Below are 22,097 nucleotides of genomic sequence, written 5' to 3'. Positions count from 1 at the left end.
CTGTAGCCCTCAGGCTCCTCCGTCCATGGGATTTTCCAGGCAAGAGTGCTGGAGTAGGGTGCCATTGCCTTCTCCATCCTACATCAGGCATTAGGTCAAACCCCTTCCTATTTAATCCCCATTTTACAGATTCTGAAAACAGAGGCATGGAGCTGTTCGGTCACACCCAAGGCCACACGTGGCTTCTAAGTGGAAAGACTGGGATGAACACACAGCTGGGGGACAAAAAAGCCGAGCCCCCCACTCCAGCGATAGGGTTGCTGAGGGTCGAGGAGGGATGGGTGGGGGCAGGAAGCCGGAGGGGCTCGGAGCAAGAGCAGGAGAGGAGCAGGCGGGCACCTTCTCTGTCGTCCCATCTCACTATGGGGGTGAGGACATGGTCCAGGGAGGTGGATTCAAGGACAGAGGTCGGGACGTGAGATCCTTAAAGAGACAGGCAGGACGGAGTTCTGCAGCCCCTGACTGGGCTCCCAGGCCGAAGGGAAGCACAGGGTGCAATGGGCTGGTGTGGGGCTCCCAGGACGCACGGCACACACAGCCCCGGGCGGGCCATGCCCAACAGGCCCTTGCCCAGGCTCCAGGGGGGTGTCAGAGGAGCTGGAGGCCAGCACCCAGGATCCTGGAGTTGTCGGAGGGGCCGGAGGCCAGCGCCCAGGGTCCTGGGGTTGTCAGAGGGGCCGGAGGCCAGCGCCCAGGGTCCTCGGGTTGTCGGAGGGGCCGGAGGCCAGCGCCCAGGGTCCTGGGGTTGTCGGAGGGGCCAGAGGCCAGCGCCCAGAGTCCTGGTGGGGCCCTGGGGGGGCCCCTGTGCTGAGTGGACGGGAGCGAGGGGAGTGACCACAGTCTGCTTTGGGGGAGGGGGCACATGAGGGTGACTGGGGGACACACAGACAGGAAAACGCCAGGGACTCAGAGCCTTGTAGCTTGAGGATGGCTTTGAGGATTGGGGAGGGTGCCAAAGCGCCCGGGAGACCCAGGGAGGGGTCCTCCTGAGGGCTGGAGACAGAGTCTGGGGCAGTCGATGGAGTCCGCGGCGGGCCCCCCAGCAGGGCTGGGCAGAGGGGGGCCGGGCAGGAGGGGGGAAAGTCACGAGGATGGGGTGGAGGGCAGGGAGGGTCGGGCCCGAGAGGCGGGGCCCGAGCCCCAGGAGCTGTAGGGCGACGGGTGCAGGCAGGGAAACATGGCTGCCAGGAGGCGGCGCCGGGGCTGAAGTGGGCGCCCCACGGGATGCTGGCCACCAGCTCCTGGCAGCAGTGCCCAGACTCCTGAGGGACTTCTGCAGGGCAGAGGGGTTGGCACTCCGGCCTGGGCGGGGCAGGGCACCCAGAGGGGGCCTGCCGGGCGGCCGGGCCCTCGACAGCACCCTCGGCATGCCTGTTCTGTGCAGAGCCCTGAGCAGCGGGGACCTGTCTACCAAGGGGAGAAAACGGAGAGCCCCAGGCCGTGTCCACCACCCCCACCAGCACCCTTGCCTAAGACCTGGGTTTGGGGTGCGTCAGGGAGGGAAAGCAGGCACTGCCCTCCAGCCTTTCCCGGCCACGTCGTGGCTGGGGCTGAGCAACCACAAGGTTCCGGGCTGGCGTTGGGCAAGACCGGAGCAGGGCAGGAACCCAGCCAGCAGCTGGCTCAGCCCAAACCCTCCTGGGCCTGGGGGGGCCCGTGGGGCGTTCCTCCCTGTACCCTCCATCCCCGGCCAGCCTGCTCTGAGCCACACCTGAGCCGGGAACCCCACGGGGGTTCCCAGGAGTGGATGAGCCGGAGGGTCGGAGTCAGTCCTCCATTGAGGACTGGGTAGCAGCTGAGGGCAAGGTCCCCACGGGGACTCCGGGGGCTGAGGAAGCAAGCACCTCCCAGAATGTGGGAGACGCACAGAGACATGGCTGACACGCCTGGCTATGAGTGGCGGCTTCCGGTGTGGCTAGCACAGTTCCTGTTTTAAAGCCCTCACCCTGTGTAATTCCTGAGCCTAAGCCTCAGTCTCCAGCCCCATCCCAGCAAAGGAAACACAGCGACACCCCAAAGTAAGGCGACCCTCAGTGCACAGGGTGTGCACCCCTCCCCGCACCACAGCCAGGGTCGGCGGGGACGGTCCCGGGACCAGGACTGCGTCTCCATCTACGAGCAGCACTGGCCTAGAAACCCAGGGGGTCTGGGGGGGGGGTCCCCAGAGGGGATGGGGGGGTGGGGTCTCCATGGAGGTAGAGCTCCAGGGCTCGTTCAGTGGGTGTGGGGACATTTAAAAAGAGTTTCTGCCTGGTATCCTGAAGGGAACCAGCATGTAGCAGAAGGACGTGTCTTCAGGACCCCCGGTGCTCCTGGAGGACCTGGGCTCCCAGGGTGCCCCCCGGGGCGGGCGTGGGAGCCGGGGGAGGCCCGGGTGCGGGCTGGGGAGTGGGCTGCAGCTGCGGTGATGTCCCCGGCTCTCTGAGCACTGACATCCAGCCAGGGACTTAAAGTTCACAAATTAGCCTGACTCAACTCACAAAGACCTCTGACAAGCCAGTGGGAAGAGAACCCGAGCAGTACGTTCTACCAGGAAGACACACAGACATGCACGTACCCAGCATCACGGCTGTCGGGAGACGCGGGACGGCTGCACCAGCACGGACCCATAAACAGAGCATCACCCACTCCACCAAGTACGCCCCTGAGACAGAAAGCGCATACGCTCAGAAACGTGTACCTGAACGTTCAAAGCAGCGCTCCTTACAGGAGCCAAAGCAGGGCAACCACTGTCCGTCGGCGGAGGCGTGGATACAGGGGAGCAGGACTCGGCCACTGAAACGAGAGCAGCGTTACAGCGCTACAGCCCGGACGAACCGCAACGGTCAGTGAGAGCAGCCGGTCGTGACGCCCACGGCGTGCCAGGGTGCTCCCAAGGCCTCTGACCTGTCGCTTCCAGCCCGTGCTGAGCCACCAGGCTGGCGGAATGGACGGGTCAGCAGTCCTCAGGGGTGGGGAGCCGAGGCTGCGAGGCCCTGCTCACCGGCCGCCTGAGGCTTCTCTGCAGGACCAGGCCGCAGGCCTGTCAGTGGACTGAGCATGAGGGACCCTGTCCCACCTGCAGGGCGAGGCGGTGGGAGTCCTCAGCCGTGTGCACGCAGCCCTCAGCTCACCGGGCCCTGCAGGCTGTGCACATGGCAGGGCCAGGTCCTGGGCTGACATGCAGGGACAGGACAAGTCAGGCCGCGGACAGGGGGACAGGCGGGGTGTGAGGGGTCCTGGCCTTCCCCAGGAGGGTCTGTGCGTCTGTGCCCCACCCTGTCCGCCCCTCAGCCTCCCACACGCCCTCCCCAAGGAGCTTCCTGCCCCGCCCCCGAGAGGTGGGACCTACCGACTGCCCCACCCCCTGAGAGGTGGGGCCTACCGACTTCCCCTCCCATCTAGAGGTGGGGCCTATTACTGTCCCGCCCACTGAGAGGTGGGGCCTAGCGGTTTCCCCGCATACCAAGAGGTGGGTCTTCGGTTGCCCCGCCCACCGAGAGGTGGGGCCTACGGCTGCCCCAGGGTCTGGGCCGGGAGCCGTGAGCCTCCCACCCAGGAGGACCCAGGACCCCCGCCTCCAAGACTGGGAGAGGACTCAGCTCCCGCTGGTGCACTATCTCCCCAAGTCTCTCCTGAGCTGCCACCTGCCAAGGCCCCGTGGGGGTCCCCCACCTCCCGCCCGGCCCCCACCCGGCTCATGTGCCAGGCACACAGGTATGGTGTCAGAGGGGCATCAGCCACCATCTGACCACAGCCCATCCAGGGCCGTGAGGATGGCAACCATCAGGCGCTGGGGTCAGAAGCCAAACCTGGGGAGCTGCCACCAGCGCGTGCACAGGGGGTCTCCTCTCAGGAACCCTGCCCCCATCATCACGCCCAGGACTCTTCACAGAGCTGGGCAAAAGCCCGGCCCTGGCCCTCCCCCAGCGCCCTCTGCCCCAGGGTGGTCTCCTCTGCAGGGGCTTCACTGCCCCCTGGGCACAGAGCTCGCAGGTGTGGACGGAGAGCCCCCGCAGCCCCTCACTGGTCCCTGAGCCCGGGGTGAGCAGGGGCGCAGGGGCTAGGGGGGCTGGACCTCAGCTGGGGCCTCAAGCTTGGCCCCCGCATCAGGAGTATCCAGGGCCTCAGAGACGCACAGCCCTGGCCTGATGTGTTACTCCCAGAGTGTGGAGGCCACTGCATGTTCGCTGAGCCCTTGGGGGCCCCAGAGGACGGCCCTCCCGCAGGTGACCTCAGGCACTGCAGCGCCACCACCGGCCAGCAGGGGCCGCCACGCCACCACAGTCTGTGCCCCGCGGCCTCCGGAGGGAGAGGCCCTTGCCAACCCCAGCTTGTCACGGGGCGGCCGGCCCCCTCCACACGCCAACCCTGACCCCACCCCCACGACGTGGTAAGCCGGAGCCTGGTAACACGGCCTGGCACCTTCAGAAGACTGTTCCCCTGGTTGATGTTCCTATTGTTTCTATAAAAATGATAGATGCTTGTTATAAACACAAAGAAAAACAGCCACGCGCTGTGCACCGCGCGGAGACAGCCCTGTTTGCTGAGGGCCGGCTCGGAGCCTACTCTACACGGTCCCGGAAGCTCTCCCAGACCCCGGGTATGGTGGGGGCTGTCCTGCTCTGGGGTCCTGCTGCCGCCACGTGCTTCCCAAGGACAGAGAGCAGCCACCTAAGACCCCCGCTCCTCCCGAGGGCCTGGGGCGCACTGTCCAGGACGCAGGGAGGGCAGAGGCCACGGCTTCTCTGCAGCAGGAGTGAGGTCAACGCGCACACCCTTCAGTTTCCTTTGAAGGCCGTCTACTGAGTAATCAAAACCACCGCGCACCGCAAAGCGCCGCACACAATCACACGTGAGCCACGCGTGTAAGACAGGCAGGGTTCTGTGTCCCCCAGTTTAAGCACTTCATGTATATGAAACAAACGAGGTTCTCTGTGTCCCCCGGTTTAAGCAGTTCACGGATATAAAACAAGCAGGGTTCTCTGTTGTGTCCCCTGGTTCTAAGCTGCCCGTGCCTGGGGGGCCCGATGTCATCACGAAGGACCCTCCGGGAGGGAGCTGGGGGCCCTGGGTCAGAGAGAGGACGGGGGAGGAGGCAGTCTGGGAGGGAGAAGCCACCAGTTCAGGACGAAGACGGGCCATAGAGCGCAGCGCCTCCAGGAGCTGGGAGAGGAGGAAGTGGACTCTGCCCAGCACCTCCGGAAGGAGCCAGCTCGCAGGAGCTACTGAACATGAGGCCTCCAGTCTGCAGCATGACTGTGTTGTTTAAGCCACCGAGTCCGTGCTGATCTGTTAGTGGGGAAGGAACCTAACTTGCTTTTTTTTTAACAAAAGCACTGCCTCCCTAAACAGAGTAAAATGTATTCCACCCACCTGTTTTCCTCCACTCGAGTTCCCAGAGCTGTTACAGGGAGCTGGCTTGCTCCTTAAGGTGGGGGGCCCGGCCCTGCGCCCCCAGCTCCCGTCCCAGGAGCTCCATCAGCATCGCTCTTCAGGAAGGTGGCTGCAGGCCCGGGCTGACGGTGGCCGTCAGCCTGCCCTGACATCATCCTAAGGAAGGCGCTTGGAAGACGTTCTGCCCGTTGTCTCAGGGGCCCTCTAGTAACATCACTGGCTCATCGAGACAAGTACACACAACAAGTAAAAGGCATTCTTTACTTGACAAATGACAGGCAACCAAAAACACCTCACGGGAGCTTCGGCAGGACCAGATGAAGCCTCGTATTCTTAGCAACGGTTGCGGGAGCTGCCGCTCCTCCGTGAGGAGCCCATGGTCCACGTGCGGTGTCCTCCGGCCTGGAGCCCCCTCCCGACGCCACCACAGCTGCATTCTCTGTGGGATTTCCAAATGTGTTTCAAAATGCAAATTCACCCAGTCATACATGTACAAAGTTCAACTACAAAGAAATGAGCACTGAACATTTTTTTAATTCTTTATTTTGAAATAACTCCAGACTTCCAAAAGTTGCAGAAGCAGGCCAGAGTTTGCCCGCTTCTCCCGAGGACACCCTGTGTGCACGGACATGATACGCTGTGACCGACCTGCAGCCCCAACCAGCAGCCCTTCGCCCGTCCTCGGGGAGGGCACCGTGGGTCCTCACACCAGGCTTGGCCCTCAGGCCGGGCACATCGGTGTGTCCTCAGAGACGGAGGTGATGCGCTCAGAGAAAACAGCAGTGACGCCTCCTCCTTGGGGCAGATCAGGGCAGGTGCCACGGGCAACATCCCAGAGGTTTCGGCTGTTGGTTGAGTGCTTTCTGGGGCGTCCTCCAGAACAGGCAAACCCGTTCCACCTAACACTGCCCACCCACCTCCAGACACACGGATGCCCGGATGGCCCGCCCTTCCACACGGGCCAGGGCTGGGAGGAGGGCTGTCCCCTTCCTGTGCTGGAACGTTTGCTCCACTCGTGACTCCCTCAGCAGGGACTCCCAGGCAGGAACTGATGCTGTGGCCAAACCCTAACAGTCGTTCCTGCTGCTGCCAACCAGGCCACTGGGAGCCCTGTCGCACGCTCCCGACAAGTCCACCAAGGCTTCGGCAACTCCTTACTGTCTGACACAAGAAGATCCAGGGTCAAATGGACTTTCTGGCCCTGGGTCTTCCTGCTGGAGAGAGGCTCAAATCAGTCAGCCATTAGGCAAGCCCCTCACTGCCAGGGGTCCCCCAGGCCCCCAGGCCCCAGAGCAAAGGGATGTCCGTATGAACACAGATGAGTGCATGCACACGCTTCTGCACACACTTCTGTACATCTGCTTCTCTACCCACGGCCCTCTCCCACCACGCTGCCTTCTGGGCCCCGAGTTCCCTCTCACACCACCTGCAGGGCCATGCAGGGCACACCGTGGTCTCCCCCAGCCCTTCCTGCAGCCACCCAGGGCCCTGCGTCAGGAATAAGCACAGGTGGCTGGGTCACCCCAAAGCTTTACAATTACAAACAATGCTGCAATGAGTAACCCTGTACATGTGAAACATCACACTGGATACTTCCATGGCTCGCTTTGGTGATAAAAAGCAAGGGTTTTCATAAACTAGCTGGAAGCGTAGACAGAGACGATGCTGCACAGTGACAAAGCACAGACGGAGCGCCGGGGCTGGAGCCCCATAGGGCCAGCGGGGCCAGAGCCCCCGGCAGACGGCCGGCCTTGGAGGGAGCGAGGGCAGGGCCTGAGCGAGCACGGCTGCCCGCAGGACCGAGGAAGGGACGCCATGCAGACAACTGGACGTGGCCGGGGAGGCAAGAGGGCTCCCCACAGCTGGCCTGGGCCACCAGGCAGGAGGGGGTCAGGGCACTCACCTGGGTATTCCTGGCACCCCCTCCCACTGGCCACACCGGGACAAAACTCAGCTGACTGGGGGCCAGGGAGGCAGTCACAGGGCAGGTCCAGGGTCTCCACTGAGGTTCTGAACCTACAAGGCGCCCCAGAAACACTGCCCTGGGGTCTGCACCCTGGGGTCTGACAGCACTCGGGCCCACGCTGCCCTGACCCCTCACGGCCAAGAAGCGGGGCTGGCTGTAGGCTCGGCCGCTCCTCAGAGGAAAGGCGCCAGAGGGCGCTGTGTGCCCACCTGACAAGGGCAGACGGCCCGCTCCTCGGTTACAGCAGATGACTTCTTGAAACTAAACATCTGACTGTACAAGTGTCACCCAATACGGTTCAGAAAGACACGTGGTGTTCAGGCATCACCAGAAAAAAGAAGTCAGATACGTCAAAAGCCAGTTTCCCCTTCCAGGCTTATCCGCTGTTTTTGTTTAAAAAAAAAAGGAAAAGAAAAGGAGATGAACAGAGTATATGCTGTGAGTACAAAGAGCAGCCCACTTGCTAGGAACGGCTTCCTGATGCCTACGTCGCTTCTCCGTAATGAGCTGGGCTGAACGCTACCAGCACAGAAAGGACACACACAGCCTGTGACGTGAACCCAGCAGCTCACTGGCGCCCACAGTGCCCTCTCGGTGGGCAGACGCCACCTGGCACCTCACCTCCCCGGGGGCCCTGCCACCCACGCGAACTTAGGATAAACCTTCACAAGCCTGAGGGAAACAGGGATCCAAAAGGGACACCGCTTTTCCAAAATCCTTTCGGGAGCTTCAGAAGACGACCCATTTCCTAGCCTCAAGGCACATCCACCAGGGAGGGGCGTCTGGCGTGGTTCCGAGCGGCATCTCGCGGGCACCCCCACAGTCCCCTTCTGAGCCACGGTACCTATGAACACGCTGCTGGGGCGGCAGGAGTCCGGACGACCCCACACAGCTGCGGGCTTCCCCCTGGCACAGCTCAGTTTTTGTCTGACTTCCCATCAATCAAATCTCCAAATCCCAGCTTTTCCAGGGGTTCCTGTGCCATCAGTTGCCTGAAAGGAAAAGTGAGAGCTGTCAGGGTCCACGCGCCGCTCCCTCCTGGAACAGCACCCTCAGACCCCCACCCTGCCGTGCTCCTGTGTGCAGGCCCCTGGGCCCCTGCCCGCCACACCCACAAACCCAGAGGCTTGGCAACAGCCCTTAGGACAACTTCCCCAGAGTCACAAACACCAGTTCACGGAACCTACCTGGCAACAGATTACACTAACCCCCCAGTCACGGAATGCATGAGACGCTCCTGAAACCCGAGGAGGCAAATAACGACGAACTCCCACTACACCTTGTCAGGACACGGTTCTTAGAATTGGCCACTCAGACACAACGTGGTTGACAGGGCCAGGGTCCCCAGGTGACACCCTGACCCCTAGAATCTGAGTGAGATCTGATTCCAGCGCGGCAGGGGGTTGGTATTAAGGCTGCTGAGGAAACAAGGCTGCCCATCAGCCAACTCAGAGAGACCACCTTGGATTATCCAAGGGGACCCAACCTAATCCCAGGATCCTTAAAATCAGAGACCCTTGGCTGCCTCTGCTCAGAAAGAAAAGATGAAAAGAGACGGGAGGACCTGAAGATGCAGCACTGTGGACCGTGAGGGCAGAGGACGGGCCACAGGCCGAGGACAAGCAGCCTGGGAGCGGCAAGGTCAGGACAGGCCCTCCTGGGGGAAGCGCCTGGGCCTCACCTGGTCAGGCCCGGCGCTTTCCCAGAACCAGATGCTCTACACTCCGCACCAGGTCAGGAGGCCCGGCCGACGTGAGGTCTTGGATCCCACGTGGATTCGCTGTGTCTCTGCTGACCGTGCAAGCCCAATGTTAACAGAAGCTGCCGTGAGGAAGCAGAGCCCCATCCTCAGCAGCAGACACATCCACTCCAGGCCAACGGGTCCCGTGTGAGACAACTGACAAATTCTACCGAGGTCCAGTTCTTAAAAAGACGCGTGTGAAGTACACAAAAGTAAGGTGTGGGTATCAGCAAAAAGGAAAAAAGCGGAAGGGAAGAAGCTTTTTAAAAGAGTGATGCAGACGAAAGTGGGCAAGATACGGACCAAGTTAGAAACACATACACCCCTCACAACCAAATGCAGCCTCACCAACCAGTGATGCCGCCTGAATCGTGGAACCCACAGAGCAGCTGATGCATTCCCATCTGCGGGCCTTCCTCAGAGGCCCAGAGGCGAACAGGAAAAAGACGGCCCTTCTGCGGGCCCTGCCAGGAGGGCCTCTCTCACAGCAGGAGTGGCTCTGGAACCAAAGCAGCTGAACACTCCAGGCATCCCTGTGCCGGCCCAGGGATGACCGACTCGGGGATGGTGACCCCAGCTTTGGGGAGGCACAGGGCAGAGACGAGCTCCAAACTCTGTCACCAAGGCTCAGCAGTACCAAGAAGAGACTCACTGAGTTCAGTGTCTTGATTTAAGAGTGAGGGAAGCATGCAGATCCGGCCAACACACTATGTAGAGATGTCAGAGCCGGCCCATCGTTAACCCACAACACCTGTGAGCCTGTGTGCCTCACGAGGCAGGAGAAGGGTGCCACCTGAGGGCCAAGCACCAAGAAGGCCCATCTCCCTCAAAATCCCAAATGTCTGCAGACCCTCCACACACCTGGGGTCCAAGAAGCACAGCGGAGCTTGCCGGGAGGGGAACATCTGAGTCTGTTAAGGAAATACTGAAAACAGGCCCAGAGTGGACTGCTTTTTGTCAGCCTGTCTTCAGACAAGGCCTCTGACGGCCTGGGTTCCTTTGTGAGCAAACAACGGGCTCAAAAGGCAGAAATGAAAGTTTCCACCCAAGCACACAATAACGGGTTACATGTTTTCCTGATGAAGCTTTACAATGGTACTTCTGCAGTAAAATCTCAACGGATCAGTTAGAAGAGTTTTTGTTTTGCTTAGAGGTGGGTCTTGTGAACTCCGGGTGAGACGGGAAGACTCACTTGTCTTTCACCGTTTCTCGGGCCCACTGTCTTGCCTGTCAACACTACAAACGGCTCTGAGCGGACGTCGAACAAAACAGCATGTATTTTTATGTTCTGAGAATGTTTAAAGAAATAAGCTCTGTACCCACAAATCTTTTGACTCAGTCAGCGTTTTTATGATGTACGACTGTGAAACCTGAATGACACATCACACATTTGGAAAGAGAAAACTGTGCGGAATGCAATCACGTCCAAGGCTGTCACTGGAGAAAAGGTTCCCACGGCTGCCAACAACTCTGAGTACAACTCATCTCCGAAATGCCTCAATTTCACAGGCAGGCAGCCCTTCGGGTCCAAACACAAGGAGAAGCCAGGCCTGGGTGAGGCCTCCTGGGACAAACATCTCAGCTGGAGACACGGTGGGCGGAGAAGACATAAATCACGGCTGGCAGGTACTTGCCTTTCCATCCTGCACTCCAGATACTCTTTTGATTCATTTCTGCACAAAGCATTTTCAAAATTATTGTCCCGGAGACACTTCATGAATTTCTCTTTAAAGCTTTTACATTCACCTGGAACGAAACAGAAAAGTATTTTCTTTTTAAAGTGAAAACAGGACGTGCCCGCCCAGCAACCTTACAGGCGGCCCTCCTCCTCCTCCTCCTCCTCGGGAAACCAGTTTCCTTCAGAAACACTCTGGAAACAGGAGAAAAGACTTCCCGGGGGAAGAGCGAGGGCAGGAAAAGGGGGGCGTCCAAGCGGCGGCGCCGGGAGCTCCCCGCCGACGTTGCCCTCTGTCTGGAACCTCTCGGTAAAACACGGGCATACGAAGAACCACTCGAAACCCATTTTCCAAGCCTCAGCTTCCGCGGAGCTGCGGCGACCAGGAGCGCCCTCCGCTTCCGCACCAGACGCCCGCGGAACCGGGCCGCGGGCCCCACACCGCCGAGGACGCGGCTGCCGGCACGTCGGCCCGACCGCAGGCGCCTCCGTGCCCTCTCGCCGGCCGCTGCTGCCCCGGGCCGCGGCGGGAGGCGCCGGGCCGCGCCGAGCCTCCGAGGCCCCGCCCGCGCCGCGAGGCACCACCGTCCGGCCCAGCGCTGTGCGGGCCCGGCCGGGCAGTCCGGGCCGCCCGCACTCACCGAAGTGATCGAGCGGGAAGCTGCCCTTGTCCGGGGGACGCGGCTGGAAACTCTTGGACCCGAAGTTCATAGCTGTCGACATGATGGCGGCACCCAGACTCTCCCAGCGCGACGCGCGCCGTACGCAGGACGGCCGGCCGATCGCGGAGCAGGCCCCGCGGGAGCGCCGAGCACGTCGAGCGGCGAGCCACCCCTGATGGGCCTGGACTTGGGGGTACAGGGCCCGCCCTCAGCAGCGAGACCCCGCCCCTCGTACCCAGGCCCCGCCCCCGGGCTCCGAAAGGCCGGGACCCTCAGGCACTTGCTCCGCGGCGGGTTTCTTATTATCCTCGAGGCAACACAATGGCAGAGGGTTCAGCCGTCATCTATTCAGGACGAGGAAACGAAGTTCAGAGAGGGTCAGCAACTTGCCCAAGGACACACAGCTTCAATCCACAAGAAGCCCAGAGGGCAGGTGGACGCTCCTGGAAGGCTGCCCCTGGCAGGGGTGAGGGGGGTCTTTGCATCCCCGTGAGGCTGCAGAGGTCTGGGCAGCTTAGAGCAACAGAAATTCCTCCTCTCACAGTTCTGGGGGCCAGTCATCCGAGAGCCGCGTGTGTGCTCCCTGCTGGTGGATTGCCGGCAACTCTGGTGCCGCCTGGCTTGTGGGCGCATCACCCCCTCTGCCTCACCACGGGGCCTCTCCCTGTGTGTCTGTGTCCACACTTCATCCTTCCATGAGGATGTACCCTTATTGGGTTAGGACCCACCCCCATGACCTCACCTTAGCTAATTACATATGCCGTGACCCTGTTCCCAGAAAGGTCACATTCTAAGGTAGGGGCAGCTAGGACTTAAACATGTGAATCCGGGGACACAATTCAGCAGATAAGATAATTAAATATATTATTTAACTTATTATTGTAAACAGTAAAAACTAAAAACAGCAACAGTGAAAACGGGGAAAGGGCTGGGTCGGGGGCCACCAGCTCCCTGCAGCAGGGCTCCTCCCAACCTTGTACCCTGGGCAGAGCTGATGGAGGTGGGTGGCTGCCCGCCCGCCCTCCACCCAGTTGTGATTCTTCCCTGAACTCCAACCCCCATTCACGCATCCACTCCACCCACGTAGCGGTCCCTGACGCCAGCCACGTGCTGCCAGACCCTAGTCATAAGCACACAGGGGGCTCAGGACCACAGAGTCACCAGCTGGCCCCCTGGACAAGCAGTCTCCCCCCAGGCCCAGCACCACTGCCCCCTGCAATGTCGGGGACTTGCCCACCAGTCCCAGCAGCACTCCCTCCCCACAGGGCCTGGGTCGGATGCCCCTTCTGCAGAAGGCATCCAGTATGCCCTCAGCCACTCGCAAGGTCCCCCGTGGCGCACTGCACTCCTGAGGCGGGATTCCACCCTGTTTGTCGGGAGCCCGCCCAGAGCTCCACCAAAGTCAGCAGACCAACAGGAGGGCCCCGCAGGGCGGGCCCATGGCGGCGCAGGGAAAGCCCAGCCCTGTCGCCTGGGCCTGGGCTGGCCTGGGGTTCTGGGCCCACAGCAAATGCAGGAGGAAGCTGTGCCTGTTCCTCGATCCGTCATATCAACTGTTGACACCACAGCAGCCAGGGGCCCCGGGGTTACTCATTAATGTTCCAGGGCTGTGAACAATAGAAGCCTTTATTTCCTCGAAAATAGCACCTTTCCCTTCGACTAGATCCACCACTTAGTGATGGGAGGGACAGCTCCTCCCCACCCAGGCTGCCACACCTCTCCTCTCTGTGAGGCAGCCCTGGGAGACCCCTGAAGCCCCGAGGCCCAGTGACCAGGAGGTGTCAGCCTGCCAAGCAGTTATTGCTTCATAGGAGATGTTTAGCAGTTCATTAGATGTTTAGGTCAAAAAGCAGGGAATACTGCTTTTGGAAACCCTCTTACATGCTGGGCTGCTTTACTTGGGCTCACAGTGACTGGCACACAGCAGCTGCTCAGTTAGTATCTTTTGAAGAGGGAATTCCCTGGCAGTCCAGTAGTCAGGATTTGATGTTTTCACTGCCTGGGGCCTGGCTTCGATTCCTGCTTGAGGAACTAAGATCCCATAAGCCATGCAGCATAGCCAAAAATTTAATTAATTAGTTAATTAAAAATATTTGGGGAGACTTCTTTGGTGGTCCAGCGGTTAAGAATCCCCCTGCCAATGCAGGGAACATGGCTTCGATCCCCGGTCGGGAAAGGCTCCACGTGCCTTGGAGCCCCTGAGCCCACGCTCGAAAGCCTGAGAACTGCAGCTACGGAGGCCGGCGGGGCTACAGCCCCGGACCACAAGGAGCCCCTGAGAGAGAGACTTGAGCGCTGCAGCAAAGAGTAAGCCCGCTGCTCACCAGAGGGAGCCTGTGCGTGGGACAGACTTGGTGCGGCCAAAAATAAACTGCGAAATGAAGTTACAAATGATTTTTGAAGAATGAATGCAGTTTTCAGGTATTACTATCTTCATGTCACACATAGAGACACACGGAGGGCAAGCCCCTTGCCCAGGGTTACACAGCCCCTGTATGAGTTTTCTTCCACTGTGTAACAAACAGCCCAGACTCACCACTGTGAGACAGCAGTGATCCACTGTGCTCCGAAACGCAGGGAGAAGGCAGGCTGCGTGGAGACGGCCCCATGGGCTATCAGCTGGGGCCACCACACCTCAGAATAGAGAAGCCCTTCAGGACTGAGCACGCGTGGCTGGATGCTGGGCCTGGGTCTTGGGGGCCTTGGCTCCCGTCCCTGTGGCCCTCCACCCACCTCCTAGGGCTTCCTCCCAGGATGCTGACTGCGTCCTGCACAAAGGATCCCAGAAGCAACAGGTGGAAGCCGTATGGCTTCCATGGTCTACCTCAAAAGTCTCAGAACATTGCCTCCACCACGGCCACTATGCCCTACCCAGATTCAAGGGCACAGTCCCCGGCTTGCCATGGCTGAGGGCCAAGTAGATGGAGAGCTTGTGGGCTGGGAGCTGCCACTGGAAGATGCCATCTCAGCCGAGGAGTAGATGGAGGGGCCAAGTGTGGTGTGTGCAACTCCAGAGCCCTCTAGGGAACAACCTGCACCTCAGGCGTCAGGCCAGGTGTGACCTGAGCCCCAGGTGACCCCGGCCACTCGGTTCTGACCACACAGTTCCCAGGCTTCTGCTCGAGCACCAGTACGGGGCTGGCAGAACTGCCCCCTGGACTGCAGCTGGGAGGAGGTGAGCCTCGGTGCAGGCGGTCGCCTGGCCGCCAGGAGCAGACACAGGAACGCCACTTGCCTGACAACCCGCACTCCCCACCCCAGCCCAGAGCGCCACAAGCAGACCCAAGGGAGAGGAGAATTCATCGGAGTCCTGATGATGTCACCGGGCCCCTGAATCAACCCTGGCCTGAACCTAGATCTTGCTGGTGTTTTGACGTTAATAAATTCTGCTGTCTAAGCATAGTTTTCAAAAGGCTCTCAGACTAACAGGCACGGAGCACACGGCCGAGCTTTATCTTGCCTGTTAACGAGGGAACAGGATGAGACCGCAAGGCTGCTTCAGAGAGAAACGTGCAAACGCCAACAAGCACATCCAGTCAGAGGAGAGAGCACCGGGCAAGCCCACCGAGCAGGCTCAGGACGCGCTAACGTCTGACGGGACAGCAGAGCCGAGCCTCTGGGGCGACCTCCTCCGTGAGACAGAAGTCCTCTGTGTGTTTACGGGGGGTCACCTGCATTTGTCCTGTTCTTGGCCGGCTTGGTGGCCTCTGGGCCCAGTCGATCACAGACCACAAATAGAGAGAACCCCCATTTCCTGGGGGACTAAGTGACGCCCAGCAGGCAGTTAGATGGCGACCCCAAAAAGGACCCGTGTGACCCGTCTGCCGTGTTTCTGGAGTGGGCTGATGTTCTGAACTATCCCAAGGCTCCCAAGGCCTCCCGGGGCTGCCCCCACAACGGACATAGCCCGGGGGCGCGGGAAATGCCACCACCACCCAGTCAGCTCCGGAGGCCAGAGGGCAGGGCGCCTGCCGAAGATGGCTCCAGGGGGGTCCTTCCTGCCCCCGCTGGCTTCTGCGGTTCCCGGGTCCTTGGCCTGCGGCCGTGGCCCCCACCCTTGCCTCTGTCACCGAACGAGGAGCAAGGTGACTGGGTTAAAGAGCCGCCCTCCAAAGAGGCCCCCGTTCTGAGGCTCTGGGTGCACGTGAATGTCGGAGGAACATCCTTAGATCCAGCACCCTGCTCCAGCCAGTTTGGGTTTTCCCAGGACCTTCCCCGCGGTGCCCCCCTCACTGGACGGGACACAGGCATAGCAGCAGGTCACTCAGCAGGTCACCCCTGGGGCGCAGACCACTGCGCCACCCAGCTGAGCCCACTCCCAGACGCCAGGGGTGGCTCCGTCAGGATGGGTCTTGAGACGGCCTCCCCGCAGCTCAGTCTGGCTCCGGGGCCACGCCTGCTCCCGGTGCACAGCAGCAGCACCAAGACCTGGCTCCCGCCCAGCAGGCCCCTGGGCACGGGCTTCACCAACCCGGAGCGGAGCCCCCGACAGGGATGCGTGGTCCCCTCCAGTCCCGCAGCCACACTGCGCATCCCACGAGCCTGGGCCCCCGGTGCAGCTCTGCGGCCGTGACCCAGGGCTGCCAGGGCCCCCGCCCCACGCCGCCCCTGCAGGTCCGCACAAGCTGTCCCCTCCTCACGAACGCCCGTCCTCCGAGACCCACAGTCCAGCTCCAACGCCCGAGGGGATTTGTGCGCAGAGTCACGGCCACATGCCCCCCGCCCGCCCCCACTGGACTGCGAGGACTTCAGGATCCCTGTAGCACCCATTCCTGCAGCCCTAGCTCCTAGAGAGCCTGGTAATACACAGGAACTCAATACACACACGCTGAATTAACCACCTGAACTGTCCTGGGCAGACAGGCCCTCAGCCTCTGCACCCGGTAGGGACCTTGGGAACAGCTCCTCAGCCCAAAAGACCCAGAGACTGAGCGGTCAGAGAACAGTTACCCTCCTGGCAGCCCCGGGGCTGTGCATCTGGACAGGCTGCCTTGAGGTAGTGAGCACCCATCACAGCAGGTGTGCAAATGGAGGCTGGGAGGGGAAAGGGCCCGCAGGCTGCCTTGGCTCTGGGGTGGGTGTCGGGGCGCAGATGTCACCCAGGCCTGTCCCCGGGCCCAGCGGCGGGGAGGCGGATCCCCCTGCCTTGCGTCGGGGCAGGAGGCCCAGCGCAAGCCCAGCTGCTTCTGGGGCCACAGGCCCTGCGGCCCCTGGGAGCTCAATTCCAAAGGGCGCCTCCTCCCTCCCAGCTGGGCCTCCAGGCTTTGGAGCAGAATGCAGCCCAGACAGACAGGGCTCATAAACCCAGCACCTCCTGCCCCAGTGACCTTGCCTGCAAGCTGGGCTTCTCTGTGCAGCCAACATGCCCTCACGCCCCCGTCCCGGGGAGGCCAGTGACGTCTGCTCGGGGGCCGGGCTCCAATAGCCCCCAAGGGGCACACCGCCACTCTGGCAAGCTTGCTGTCAGGCTCTGGAGCCCTGGCATTCGGGGCGCTGGCCATGTAGACCTGATGCCCGCCCTGGCCCAGGCACAGAGGTGCTGGATGGACGCAGGCGCTGGTGGGCTTGGGGGGCCACAGGGCTCCCGGGGAGGGAGGCTCAGAGCCTGGGGAGGGTGGGGCCCAAGGCCCTGGACCCCTGGTTCTGGTGGGGAGATGGGACAGAAGCAGATCCTGTGGGGGGCAGATGGTCACCGCGCTGTGTCCTCCCAAAAAGGCGAGGGCCGAGGAGGCCCCGAGGGCCCAACTGGACGCCGGTCCCCCGGACGGTCCCCCACCCCCTGGCACAGACTGGCCCCCACGATCCTCGCGCGCCTGTCGCTTTAAGCGCCTGGCTGTCCCTGCAAACTGCTCCTTCCACATTCTCGGGGTGGTGGGGTGGCGGGAGGGTGGGGTGCCGGCACGCCCTCCCGTGAGGCCCAGAAGGTGCAGGGCAGGCGGCACCCGGGAGGGGAGCTGCCCGCCGCCCGCCAGACTCATGGCCCTGCTGCTCCTGGCGCTGCTGGCGCTGCTGGCGCTCTGGGGGCTGCTCTGCGCCCGGGCCGGTACCCCAGGCCCAGCCCCCCGCTGGCCCCCGGGGCCGCGCCCCCTGCCCCTCGTCGGGAACCTCCACTTGCTGCGGGGGGCACAGCAGGACGAGGCGCTGATGCAGGTGGGTCCACGGGGCTCTGGAGGCCACCGTCCGCGGGCTGGGGCCAGAGCTGCCAGCAGACAGCAGCAGCTGGCCCTACTCCGCCGTGTGATCCACAGAGACTCACTGCCCACCCCCAGGCCTCAGTCTGCCCATCTGCAGAATGGGCAGGGGAGTGGTGAGGACAGAGGGGACCGGAGGGGCGTGAGGGACCCCAGAGACCTGGGGGTGGGACAGCGGATGGACCCTGCCTCTCCCCACCAGCTCGGCAAACAGTATGGGCCGGTGTTCACTGTGCATCTTGGGCACCAGAAGACGGTGGTGCTGACCGGCTACGAGGCGGTGAAGGAGGCCCTGGTGGGCACCGGGCAGGAGCTGGCTGGCCGGCCCCCCATTGCCATCTTCCAGCTCATCAATGGAGGCGGGGGTAGGTGTGTGCGGGAGGAGGGTGCCCACATGCGTGGGGCCCGCAGGGCCTGTCCCTCTCTGCGGCACGGGTGAGTGCTCCTGGGAGGCCCAGGGGGAGCGCCAGGGTGCCCGCCTGGCAGGCCCAGAGCAACGGAGGCAGGGCACACCGACGGACAGGCCTGGCCAGGCCAGCTGGAGGTGGGGGCTGGGGTCTTGGGGGGGCCTGAGGGTCCGCCGGGACCCTGCCCCAGGGCCGCTCACCGTCGGGCATGTGCGGCCCGCAGGCGTCTTCTTCTCCTCAGGCCCACGCTGGCGGGCCGCCCGCCAGCTCACCGTACGTGCCCTCCACGGCCTGGGTGTGGGGAGGGCGCCCGTGGCCAACAAGGTCTTGCAGGAGCTGAGGTGCCTCACGGCGCAGCTGGACAGCTACGAAGGTGAGTGGGGGCCTGGGCGCCTCTGCCCCGCGCGTCCCACAGCCCTGAAGCCGCTCTCCACCCCCAGGCCGGCCCTTCCCGCTGGCCCTGCTCCGCTGGGCTCCCTCCAACATCACCTTCACGCTCCTCTTCGGTCAGCGGTTCGACTACCGGGATCCTGTGTTCCTGTCCCTGCTGGGCCTCGTTGATGAGGTCATGGTCCTCCTGGGGAAGCCGAGTGTGCAGGTGAGAGGTCGATGTTCTGGCCTTGGGGGGGGGTGCAGGGAGCGAGGTGGCAGCAAGGAGAGGCTCCAAGCTTCACCGGCCACGTGACTCCAAGCCAGTGCCCTGCACTCCTGGAAACCAGGGGAGCCGAGGGCAGCGGTCCCCACCTGCCCACCGTCAAATCAGTAATAGACGCATTGCTCACCAGTGCGGGGGCGGGGGGGGGGGCAGCCCTGGGCGGTTCCTCTCGGAAATGGGGCTTGGTTCCCCCCAGTCCCTGAACCTCCTCCAGGGTCAGGAATCGTGAGGACCGGCTCTGATTTCCAAACCCCACGACTGCGTGCATTTCGTTTTTCCCCAGAACTTAAAAATAAAGCAAGTCGGTCGCACAGTGGTGTCCGACTCTGTGCGATCTCACGGACTGTAGCCCGCCTGGTCCTCTGTCCGTGGAATTCTCCAGGCAAGAATACTGGAGTGGGTGCCGTTCCCTTGTCCAGAGGATCTTCCTGACCCAGGGATAGAACCCGGGTCGCCTGCATTGCAGGCGGATTCCTCACCAACTGAGCCACTAACTTAAAGCGTTCCTAATTTGTAGGCACCATGACTGGTTTTAACTCTTAACTTGCTCGGGCACGCGTGCCCGGGTGGGGGCAGGGCACGTGTGTCTGGTGGCATGGGGCTCACGCGTACTTTCCAGCCCCATCTCTCCAGGACCTGAGGCCCTGGGCATGGGGTGGAGGCTGCTGGCTTCGGTCCTGATCCTAGTCACCCCCCGAGGCTGGCGGAACCTCAGACTCAGGAACATCGGACTTCCTGCCAAAAGTACCCTGGCCGAGTCCCACCAGGGGGCCCCAGCAGGCCCGAGGCTGGAGGGTCAGGGGCTCCAGGGAGACAGAATGTCCCGTGGCCTCCCATACCTGCACCCTGAGCGATGGCCAGGTCCCGGGGGACAGCGTGTGCAGAGGGCAGCTGACAACCGTGCCAGTCAGGCTGTGCTGTGACCCCCGGCTCACGGCGTCCTGAGCTGAAGCTTTAAGTTGGCAATTTCCCTTTTTTCCCCCCCCCGAATAACTCAGCGAAGTCAGTGACTTCCAAGGCAGCAGCCAGCCCTGCCTCCCTCTCCCCCTCTCTGGGGGGTGTGGAGGGGGGGTCATGGTGACAGCCGCCTGCTGTGACTTGCAAGGACCCCGGGTGTGTTACCTGTCAGTTGGCCCCTCCTCTGCGCACCCAGGTGGAGGCTTTCCTCCACGCCCAAGGGCTGCCGGTCCCACAGGGAGGGAGAGGGAGGGTGGCACCTCTGCCAGGAGCCTGGGGCGCTGCCGGTCCGCACAGGTGGCCTCACCTCCGGGCGGATGGCCCGCCCTCAGCCCTCACCACGCGGCCCTGCCCGCCCCCAGCTCTTCAACCTCTACCCGCGGCTCGGGGCCCTCCTCCAGCTGCACCGGCCGGTCCTGCGCAAGATCGAGGAGGTGCGGGCCATCCTGAGGGCCCTCCTGGAGGCGAGGCGGCACCGCACACCCCCGCGAGGGCCACAGCAGAGCTACCTGGACGCCCTGATCCAGCAGGGCCAGGTGTGGGCGAGACCCGCCCCCGCCCAAGAGGCCGCGGGAGGGGGGAATCTTGGGGCCCCGCCTCAAGGAGAGGGGCTGGGGATGGAGCCGACCGATCCTGGGCCATGCCCCTCCATCCCCTGGCCGGGCCCCTCTGAACCTCGGTCACCTCACCTGAGAAGCGGGGCGGCTGCGAGGCCGCGTGAGCCCGCGACGTAGGAGGCTCCTGTCTTCGACGACTTTCTCTAGCTGGGGGCTGGCTTCTTGGGGGTTCCATGGAGCCTGCCTCCAGCTGAGCGCGGACCCGCCCACTTCTGCAGGAGAAAGACCCCGAGGGCCTGTTTACCGAGGCCAACGTGGTGGCCTGTGTCCTGGACATGGTCATGGCCGGCACGGAGACCACCGCCGCCACACTGCAGTGGGCCGCCCTCCTGATGGGCAAGCACCCGCGCGTGCAGAGTGAGCCGGGGGCGCGTCTCCGCGGGGCCCTGGGCGCAGGGGGGCGGGGCCGGGGTCGCAGCGGGGCGGGGCCCGGGGCGCAGGGCGGGGCCCCGGCATGCTGGCCGTCTGTCTCGCCCGCAGGCCGTGTGCAGGAGGAGCTGGACCGCGTGCTGGGGCCCGCGCGGCTCCCGCGGCCAGAGGACGTGCACGCCCTGCCCTATACTAACGCCGTGCTGCACGAAGTGCAGCGCTTCATCACGCTGCTGCCCCACGCGCCGCGGTGCACGGTCGCCAACACCCAGCTGGGCCCCTACCTGCTCCCCAAGGTGCGAGGGCCAGGCCCCGCCGCCCCAGACCCTGCCTCCTCTGCTCTCGGCCGCGGTAGATGGGGCTGGGACGGGGTCGCAGGGACACAGACGCTGAGCAGGGCTTCCCGTGCTCCCGGTCTGCGGAGAGCAGCCAGCCCCGCCGCTCACCTGGCGCCCCCACAGGGCACACCCGTGCTGGCCCTACTGAACTCCGTGCTCCTGGACGAGACGCAGTGGAAGACGCCCCGCCAGTTCAACCCGGGCCACTTCCTGGACGCCAACGGGCGCTTCGTCAAGCGGCCGGCTTTCCTGCCTTTCTCCGCAGGTACTGCAGCCCCTGCCGGCGGTGGCCTGGTCCCCGGGACCTCGGAGCTCAGGGCCCCGCCCTCGGGGCTTCCCCACGGCCTCCGGGACCCACCGGCGCCCCGTCTCTCCGCAGGCCGCCGCGTCTGCGTGGGGGAGAGCCTGGCCAGGTCGGAGCTGTTCCTCCTGTTCGCGGGCCTCCTGCAGAGGTACCGCCTGCTGCCCCCGCCTGGCCTCAGCGTCGCCGCCCTGGACACCACGCCTGCCCCTGCCTTCACCGCGCGGCCATCCGCTCAGGTGCTGTGCGCCATGCCCAGGCTGCAGGGGTGCTGACCGCAGAGGCCTGGGCTGTGTGACACACTCCCAGGGCCCTGGGGTTGGGGTCGGGGGGAAGCTGAGTTGCTCTGGCTTGTGGGTGATGGAGACAGGACGGACGGACAGACACGCAGGCCCTCACCAGCCTCTCTGCAGCCACCACGGGCTGTGTGTCCCGGGCCAGGGAGCCTCATCTGGGCACCATGGGGGATGGGGTGCCCCCCCCCCCCGACAGCCCGAGGGCCCCTCCCAGCCTGGCTCTCCTCTCCAGCTCCCAGGCCCCACAGCCCAGGGCAGAGCTGGGTCCCCTCCCGCTCCGCCCCCAGACCCTGGGCATTGCTGCTGCCTCTGTCTACACCAGGTCCCCTGCCAGCCCTCCAGGAACCCCTCAACAGGTGCCACACCCCCACATTCCCACAGGCACCTCGGGCTTCCTGCTGGACCCTCTCCCATATTCCCCTCCCCACTGGCCCTCATCCGGTTCCCCAGCAGGGCCCGCGTCACCAGCCAACACGTGCCAGGCACAGGGGTGTCACCTGCCTGAACTTGGGGTGCAGGGAGATAGCCAGGGCTGCTGGGCCCCAT

General features: G+C 63.2%; 3 protein-coding genes across 5 annotated transcripts; 1 reads left to right on the top strand and 2 right to left on the bottom strand.

Moving 5' to 3' along the window:
• Positions 1 to 5,616: 5,616 nt before the first annotated feature.
• On the bottom strand, positions 5,617 to 11,507 carry COX19 (cytochrome c oxidase assembly factor COX19). 3 transcript variants are annotated; one of them, XR_003032511.2, is made up of 4 exons: positions 11,400 to 11,507; positions 10,718 to 10,829; positions 8,187 to 8,334; positions 5,617 to 5,815 (listed from the first exon to the last, which is right to left on the bottom strand). XR_003032511.2 is itself a non-coding variant. In NM_001109966.1 (3 exon segments), coding segments are annotated over 3 exon segments (270 nt in total). In that variant the 5' UTR covers positions 11,482 to 11,500; the 3' UTR covers positions 5,904 to 8,258.
• Positions 11,508 to 13,028: 1,521 nt separating this feature from the next.
• On the bottom strand, positions 13,029 to 17,398 carry LOC132343891 (uncharacterized). The gene is made up of 2 exons (XM_059881653.1): positions 13,957 to 17,398; positions 13,029 to 13,791 (listed from the first exon to the last, which is right to left on the bottom strand). Exon 1 carries the CDS (start codon positions 17,396 to 17,398, stop codon positions 16,367 to 16,369), a length of 1,032 nt encoding a protein of 343 aa, XP_059737636.1. The 3' UTR covers positions 13,029 to 13,791; positions 13,957 to 16,366.
• On the top strand, positions 17,397 to 21,538 carry CYP2W1 (cytochrome P450 family 2 subfamily W member 1). Its single transcript, XM_003587858.6, has 9 exons — positions 17,397 to 17,570; positions 17,814 to 17,976; positions 18,242 to 18,391; positions 18,459 to 18,616; positions 19,993 to 20,166; positions 20,466 to 20,604; positions 20,728 to 20,912; positions 21,078 to 21,219; positions 21,334 to 21,538. The coding sequence occupies exons 1-9, from the start codon at positions 17,397 to 17,399 to the stop codon at positions 21,528 to 21,530; spliced, it is 1,482 nt and encodes a 493-aa protein (XP_003587906.4). The 3' UTR covers positions 21,531 to 21,538.
• The last annotated feature ends 559 nt before the right edge of the window (positions 21,539 to 22,097 follow it).

Source organism: Bos taurus, chromosome 25 (genome assembly GCF_002263795.3).
Source record: "Bos taurus isolate L1 Dominette 01449 registration number 42190680 breed Hereford chromosome 25, ARS-UCD2.0, whole genome shotgun sequence".
Classification (NCBI taxonomy): domain Eukaryota; kingdom Metazoa; phylum Chordata; class Mammalia; order Artiodactyla; family Bovidae; genus Bos; species Bos taurus.
The sequence above is the reverse complement of the archived record's forward strand: the minus strand, read 5'-3'. Positions and strand labels throughout refer to the sequence as shown.